This window comes from Phragmites australis, chromosome 21, assembly GCF_958298935.1.
Source record: "Phragmites australis chromosome 21, lpPhrAust1.1, whole genome shotgun sequence".
NCBI lineage: Eukaryota > Viridiplantae > Streptophyta > Magnoliopsida > Poales > Poaceae > Phragmites > Phragmites australis.
The window spans coordinates 9,085,864-9,093,888 of record NC_084941.1 but is presented as its reverse complement, the minus strand read 5'-3'; the positions used below and the strand labels follow the sequence as shown (position 1 = coordinate 9,093,888).

Genomic DNA, 8,025 nt, shown 5'->3' with positions numbered 1-8,025 from the left:
CTACAGAACGCAAAGACTGAAAGCGGTTTGAAAAATGACGTGGCTTGTGGGACATATATGATAGGCCCCTGTGTTGGGCGGCTCGGGTGGAAATTTTATTTTTTACCTTTTTCATGTAAAAAAACGCTAAAAAGTCATACGATAAGTGATGGATTACTATTACTTTCATAAGTGATAGATTATTAATGCTGACTTATCAGTAATATGTTCGGGGTGACGATTGTGGAACCCGTCACTAATTATAATTATCATTCATCACTAATTATAGTTACCACCCATCACGTAGGATCATTTTGACGTAATAGATAAGTAGGTGAATCCAAAGATGTCCAAAAGGTAGTAAATTATTATTTATTTTGGTTGAATCAAATTGTACTAAAACATCCTGAAACATTATGGTTTGTTGGTTTCGCTTACATTTCGAGCATCCGGCAAGATGTCCAAGAGCTTGGTAGGAGTTTTATTTCACTCTCTTATATTAATGTTTATAGGGAGGTAAATATGGCGGCACATTTGTGCGCCAAACAAGCCAAACCTGATACTCCTGCGGTCGATAAATACGGAGTATAAGCTCTTGCGGCCTCCCAAAAAAAAAATTATGCACCCAACAGTTATTTATTTTCTGTTGTCAAAACGTATGCCCTAAAAAAACAAAACGTATGCGCCAGAGGTAGACCGCTTAACACGAACATACGCAAAGCATGGCCATTTCCGGCATTTCGCAACGGGTAGTCTGTTTTACAAATTTCTGGAAGACAATTTTGTTTCGTATATTCGCAGCCTGAATGCAGCAGCAGCAGCAGCAGCAGCAGCACATAGGAAAAAAACACCATCACCCACACAAAAAAATCACCTAGACACACTAGAACATTCCAAGGCTACTCATCTGCGACTGCCCTCTAGAGAAGTACTCCGTCAAGAAAGAAAGCGTTGCAATCGAATTATTATTTGGTAAAAGGAGGTTATTTTTTGTCTTCCCACGCTAATCGCCCCATTTTGACTTAACCGTGGAGATTAAACAAAGTAAATCTGGTGTTAATCACGCCGACGAGGCCAAAGCGGGGCGTTAACCGTCGGCCGGGACGCCGGTGCAGCAAAAGCGAGCGTCTGAGGACGAAAAGACAGGGCAATCTTTGACCATCGACGTCGCTGACCTCACCGTCGACGGCGATGCATCACCCCATTCAATCGTTAATCAAGCACCATTGGCAGCGGCTCGATAATGGCGATTAGTTATGATAAAAGGGCAAAATTTCATCAGGCGGGCGAATACATTACATGACACTGAATTTTACATCGTGGCCGGCCTTCGCAGCTGCTGTCATTTACAGGCCATCTGCTAATCTCGGAGCACTAATTTAAACTTGCTAATAAGTAACTGATTAGCTAACCAAACCACTAGACCCAAGCCGTAGTTTATGGTTTAATACAGCGAGTGCAGGGAGCGTTGCGTGCAGCGCTGGCGGCCGGCGGCCGGCGGCTGGCGGCGAGCTCACATGACGGAGCAGGCGTTGGGGTTCTCGTCGCTGAACATCTGGTGCACGTGGACGTGGGCGGCGTACGGGTAGGGCTGCGGCGGCAGGTACTGGGCGCCGCCGGCGTTGGGGTACAAGGCGGGGTTGGGCGGCGGGGCGGCGCCGCCGTAGTAGCTGCCGGGAGCCGGAGGGTACGGCGTGTAGCCGTAGTGCGGCGGCATCTGGTACATGCCCGCGTCGGCCAAGGGCATCGGCGCCACCGACGCGGAGACGGCCGCGGACTTATCCTTGTCTTTCTTCTCCTCGCCGCTGCCGCCGTCCTTCTTCTTGTCGCCGCCGTCCTTCTTCTTATCGCCGCCGTCGCCGGCGCCCTTGTCCTTCTTGTCGTCACCTTTCTTGTCGCCGCCACCGCCGTCCTTCTTGCCGGGCGCGACAACCTCCACAGGACGGCTGAGCTTGTCCCTGAGGTAGGCCGGCAGCGCGGTGGCGTCCATGGTGCCGGTCACCTTCACTAGGTCCTTGGCGGCGTCGACCGCCACATCCTTCACCCCTGGAATCAGAGCACAAGTGTCAATTCAATCTTGGCGAAAAGTCCGCAACTTTTTTTGACGATTCGTGGTTCGAGGAGGGAATCCGTGGCAGAAAACAAAAACCTCACCTTTGATCTTGTGGATGCGGCGCTTGATGCGGTCGATGCAGCCGTCGCAGTGCAGCCGGATCTTGAGCGTCACGGTCTCCTGAAAAAGAAGCAAAAAAAGGAGAGCAATTTCATTCGCAGATATCGGAGATGAGAGCAGTGACAACAAATTGCAAACGGCATGCAAGTAACTAACCTCTTTGAGTTCCTTGGGCTTCTTCTCGTCCTTGGACTTGTCGCCGGCGCCCTTCTCTTTCTCAGCCTTCTTGCCGCCGCCGCCTTTCTCTTTCTCGGCCTTCTTCTCGCTACCGCCGCCGCCGTCCGCCTTCTTTTCTTTGTCCTTCTCCTTGTCCTTCTTGGGCGGCCCAGCGCCAGCGGAGACGATCTGGACGTGCTTCTTGGCCCTGGTCTCGATGCGCTCCTTGAGCTCCAACGCGTCCGCCGCGCCTGTCACGACCACCTTGCCCACCGCCATGTCCGCCGCCACCGACTCCACCCCTGCACACGCGCCACAGAACAAACCCATTCAGAAACAACCCACAAGAAAGAGCAAACCACCCTCCACCGACCCACAACCACGAATACGCACCCGGGGCGCGCTTGATGGCCTTCCGGACCTTGCTGGCGCAGCCGGCGCAATGCAAATCGACGTTGAGCACGATGGGCTGCGGCGCCGCCGCCGCCTCCGGCCCGGCGCCGGCGTCCTTCTTCTTGTCGCCGCCGCCGTCCTTACTCGCCTTCTTCTCTTCTCCCATGCCGTCACAGGATCTCTCACAGGTAGCCTCACTCTCCTCTCCTTGGCTCGGCCTGCCTTGTCTCGTCTCTGTCCTCGCTGTGGCGGTGGTTACCGAGGGCGCGGGGTTCGAGGAGGCTGGGGGTTTTGTGAAGGAGGCGAGTGGGTGCGGGGTGGGGGCGGCGTTAAATAGCTGCGGCCGCGGAGAGTGTTTGCTGCTGTACGCCGCGTGCGGTGGGTGGGGCGCAGTGAATGTGGAGAGGGTGCCGCCGTGCCAGAGACCGGAGTGGGATGGCCACGGGGAGACCCGGTAGCTGCGACGATGCCAAGCGGGTTATTGGAGCCGCCGACCCGGGAGGAAATGCAGCTCTGCTGGCTGCTGCTGATGAGGATGGATGTGCGTGGCCCCGTCACCGAGTGCCATTTACTGCTCTTCTTCTTCCCTGGTTTTCTTAATTGCAGTGACGGACCCACATCCGGTCGGCGGGCCTCTTTTCTTCTTTCTCCTCCTTCACTTTTTTTTCCTAATAAAGTTCTAGCCAATAGCGGGCGCCGGAGCCACCCTCTAGCCTCTCGCTTTGTTGTAGTGGTTCTAGTAAGAGTTAATTGAATGAATTTCTTATTTTAAAAGGTATTCATGAGGTTTTAAAAATATATGAATTTTCTAAAGCGATCATTTGTTTCCATCGAGTGCTTTCTTCTTGGATGATAAGAACACGTGCAATGCAAATCAACCAGAACTAAGGGCCGATCCAATAAGCCATTCTTATAATGTCACTTTGCAATGAAAGGAACTAATAGCCTCTCGCGCGATCATTTTATAACTTCTATATAGTAATAGCAGTATACTCACTGATGAAGATTATAGGACGCCAATAATAATGAAACATCGAATCTAGACTCTTAAATAGTTAGCTTTCAAGAACTCGGACAATAGATTTTACTATACAAATATACTTATATACAAGTGTATGTATTATACTTGAAACATTTGTTGTCACATCGATTGACTAGTGAAATATGTATTGATTGATAATTCAGCTGGTTTGCAACACATGAATTTCATGAAGAACAATTTATTTCCAATAGCTCACACACTCTGCTGTTACCTCCATTGTTTTTTCTTTCCAAATCATCGCGTACACTGACGGCCATGCGCAGCGACAAGAATTATTTGGTCAGCGCACACGCGACGGCTGTCGTGGCTTCCTCCCCGGAACCGCCCCTGGGTCCGGACTCCGGAGCCGATCGGGCGGGAGCCGTCGGTTTCGATATTTTTTCCTCCGCCTGCCGCGCCCACGTGTGTACAGCAAGACGGTGGGCCCGCATGCGCGGTCCGACGCTGCGCCGTGCCCCGACGATTAAAAAACATAGGTACGCTGCGGAATTTTTTATTTTTCAATATTGATAAAAGTACATAACCATTTTAAAATATTATATATCTATTCTACTATCGTCCTTGCAAGATGTCAGCCTTTCAATCGGTGACATAAAGATATCACCTTTAAAATATGTGACAACTTACAAAATAAAAAACACTACGTTTTATTATTTTTAAATTCAAAATACTATTGAAATAGTAAAAAAATTCTAAAAAATAGTATGTTGTAGATGATGCTATAATCTATTTTTTTAATTTTTAACTCAAATAATTACTTTTATAATGAGAAATAAAAACAAAATTTTCATTGTACATAGTGTAATACTCTATACAATAATTTTTTTTATTTCTCGTTGTATAAATCATATTTTTATTTAATTTTTGTAGAGCTAGATTATCTTCTTTCATATATATTTTTCAGATTTTTTTATCATTATTTTAATAGTATTTTAAAATTTAAAAGATATCGTCCGTTAAAATATATGTGTATTTTTACTAATATTAAAAAATAAAATAAAATTTTGCCCTCCCCTGGATTCTCGAAGCCTAGCGTCAGCGACCGGGCCTGCGGTGGGACGGCTGTGTCGGAGGGACTGACTCGCGGACCCCAGGTGGGCCCACGTGACCTGCGCTGATTATTCTAGGCCTGGGGTGTGTATCGTGGACAGGTTGCGTGGCTGGCCCGCTTGTTTGACCGGATGTTGGGCTACCAATGGTCTTGACAACGCTGGTTGGTGGGGTGTTGATGCTGCCGGCGCGATTCGGCGTGATCGTGGTTAAGTGGACTCTGGCCCAGCAATTTATTGGCTTATTCTCCGGTTGTTGGACATGGTGGGCTTTTGCTGTTGGCGCAGTCTCGGGCCTCGAGGGTCCTCACAAATTCAAATCCTTCCGTCCGCGTTTGGAATTTATATATTTATGTTTATATATATTATTAATTTAACAAAATTAGATGACAGTTTGAAAAAAAAAAGATAAAACTAGGCGCATGACGCTCATTCATCGGGGGGCATATAAAAATTACACGATAGAAGGGCGACAAAGTAGAGTCCACTATTTGCAGTAATTTAAGGGAGCTATCTCTGATGAATGGATGACACACAGGTGTGATAAGGTTTTCTCACTGCGTACTATATCTTTGAAAAAATATAATTTTTTCATATGAACTCAAGTAAGGATTTTTTTTAATATAAAAATTATAGTTTTTGATGAGATTTACAAATTTGTAATTGATTAATTTTTCATTTAAATCCACTGAATGCTGAAAAAGTTGCTACAATGTTTAGATCTGAAAATTATCGATCCAAGCTTTGAATGTTCAGAACAAAGATCTGATGTCCTATCAAAATTTCAAAAATCTCACTTTAATCGCCTTAAAAAAGGGTTCTTCTGGAATCAGACACAATATCCAGAATCTCAAATTTCAGAGGACACATTAGAATGAATAGTGATGGCATATTAGCCGGATCATAAACATGAACCATTTTTATGTACAGGAGGCATAACTTAACACAGGAAGACTGTACCAAAACCAATGACCAGACCTCACCTTGCTGTTGGTGAACAGGAGCTTGTCACAGCGCTTGTTGATCCGTGGGACTGACCTTTGAACATTATCAACCAAAAGGCTGTAAACATATCCATGTACTATTACAAGACGTATCCGTGGGACTAAACCTATAATGATAAAAGATCAAAAGGATGTATACATATGTATATACTATTACAGAACACTTTATATACACATATATATGCATATATATATATCAGTGCTGGTTTAACAGTAATCGTTACTGAAGACATATCAGCGCCGGTTCTTAAACACTCGCGCACGAACAACAACTGAGCAGCTCATAATTGACACTGATAGTCACTATTGGTACTAAGACATCAATACCGGTTCCAGCCACGAACCGACGCTGATAGTGACTACCAATGTCGGTTCTAGTCACGAACCAGCATTAATACATCAGTGTCGGTTCTAGCTGTAAACTGGCACTGATAATCAATATCAATGTCGGTTCTAACCATGAACCCCCGTGATAGTAAGTATCAGTATCGGTTCTAGCCACAAACCGCCATTGATGATTACTACTGTCACAACTCATCTTAAAAATCTATAACTTTTTTACACGAAGTCAGATAGGGAAAACTTTATATGAAAATTATAACTCTCAATGAGATCTATAACTTTGTAGTTGAAAACTTTTTTATTTGAGGCCATTTAAATCCCTAAATAATTAAAAAATTGTAGTAGTGGTTGGATGAAGATAAGCTTTATATGAATATTGTAGAACTCGACGAGATATACAACTTTATAGTTGATAACTTTTTTATTTGAGGTCATTTAGATGTCCAAATAGCTATTCAAATATTCGATCAGAAGATGTCAAAAGAATTTATTTTGCTGCTATACTCATGAATGGATGATAGCTGAGATGGTTAGAGGGGTCGCACGTGCGACCTGCTATGAGGTCATGAAATAGAGTAATAATTGCCACATGTGAGCGAATTTCGCGTGACCTTGCGAATGTTGGGCGCAGTCGGGTGAGCACCCTCTAGTAACTAGTTTTGAACTCGACTCATTATCATTCCTCTTGTCATGAAAAAAACTGAAGCTTTTTTTACCTGAAAAGCATTGAATCAGGACCAACTATCAGTGTAGGTTGGTACTATCAGTGCCGGTTGGAGCTACCAACTGACACTGATAGTTATTTTTCAGTGCCAGTTCTATACCAGGCACTAATAGTCAGTGATTATCAATACTGAATTCTCTGGCCGATTCCATACCAACCCTGTCCCCGACGCTGCATCGACCGCCGCCACCATCCTCGCCATTGCTCTGCTATCAAGGACCCCGTGGTGAGACTCCCTGTGTCCCCTTCTCCCTTTTGCGCTTTCTCACGTCACCAGTGGAGCTCGGACACGTGTTTTTGCATGACTTCGGTGATGCTTCGACCATGCGCCACCGTCGACCGGACGTGGTCCTTGTTCAGTGCAGACAGTTGAATTTAAAAGCACCACCTGCATCTCCAGCCATCCGATCAAGAACGTGCGGCTCAGATCGCGTACCCCTTCACCCTTGCATAATCGGTCCATCGTGGTCCATGGGTCCATGGACTTTTCCATGGGTTTTTCAATATAAAAGTATTTTGGTTTTGCTTTATGACATCAGCTTGCGCAATAAAAAGGATTTTCAGAATAAAAGAAATCTAGAAATTTCCGGAAATTAAGTTCGTTTTGCAAATAGGCCCCTAGAACTTGAAACCATCATAACTTTTTGCTCGTAGCTCTGATTTGGGCGATTTTCGTGCTTAAATTCTCGTAGAGGCGTGTAAAATCTTTTTCTATGGTTTTTTTTACCTAGTTTATATTGTTTGATATACTTTTATTAGTAGTTTCTCTTATGTGCTTTTCCAGTGTGCCGATTAGGAGGTGAATAGCTCCTGAACCTGCAAGACCAAGCTTTTGAAGAATTTAAGCAACCCTCCGCTGAAGGTAAGTGTCTTTGAACATCTTGCTCCTATTTTAGGGTTTATACGTAGTTATTTGTCCTTCATTGCATGCTTGTCTAAAATAAAAGCCTATGATTTGGGTTTACTAGATTTTTGTATGATTATCCTAGTCACCATTGATGAGTCATGGGAAATGAAGGGTAGATATGCTAGTTGTTGTCATGGTTGGGGTAAATGTTAAATTTGACTAATGATTATGTAGCATGAACCAGGTATGATAATTTTTGTAGCAACATGGTGTAGGGATCCTAACAGGATGGTTGTGTAATGATGGTGTGGGAATG

At 45.0% G+C, this 8,025-nt stretch overlaps 1 protein-coding gene across 3 annotated transcripts; it reads right to left on the bottom strand.

Moving 5' to 3' along the window:
- Positions 1-1,229: 1,229 nt before the first annotated feature.
- LOC133903637 (heavy metal-associated isoprenylated plant protein 3-like) lies at positions 1,230-3,046 on the bottom strand. 3 transcript variants are annotated; one of them, XM_062345066.1, is made up of 5 exons: positions 2,702-3,046; positions 2,309-2,610; positions 2,134-2,212; positions 1,859-2,025; positions 1,230-1,825 (listed from the first exon to the last, which is right to left on the bottom strand). In XM_062345066.1, the coding sequence occupies exons 1-5, from the start codon at positions 2,865-2,867 to the stop codon at positions 1,493-1,495; spliced, it is 1,047 nt and encodes a 348-aa protein (XP_062201050.1). In that variant the 5' UTR covers positions 2,868-3,046; the 3' UTR covers positions 1,230-1,492. The 3 variants fall into 3 exon arrangements, with proteins under 3 accessions (XP_062201050.1, XP_062201049.1, XP_062201052.1); XM_062345065.1 differs by having other exon boundaries at positions 1,230-2,025; positions 2,702-3,040; XM_062345068.1 differs by having other exon boundaries at positions 1,230-2,025; positions 2,730-2,869.
- Between the last annotated feature and the right edge of the window lie 4,979 nt (positions 3,047-8,025).

What these genes read in the sequence shown, in the direction of transcription:
- LOC133903637 (XM_062345065.1), bottom strand. Translation starts at nt 2,867, where the DNA reads ATGGGAGAAGAGAAGAAGGCGAGTAAGGACGGCGGCGGCGACAAGAAG. An exon ending in GGCCATCAAGCGCGCCCCGG is followed by an intron (nt 2,611 to 2,701) that starts GTGCGTATTCGT and finishes GCGCGTGTGCAG; the next exon opens with GGGTGGAGTCGGTGGCGGCG. An exon ending in CCGCATCCACAAGATCAAAG is followed by an intron (nt 2,026 to 2,133) that starts GTGAGGTTTTTG and finishes CTCTGATTCCAG; the next exon opens with GGGTGAAGGATGTGGCGGTC.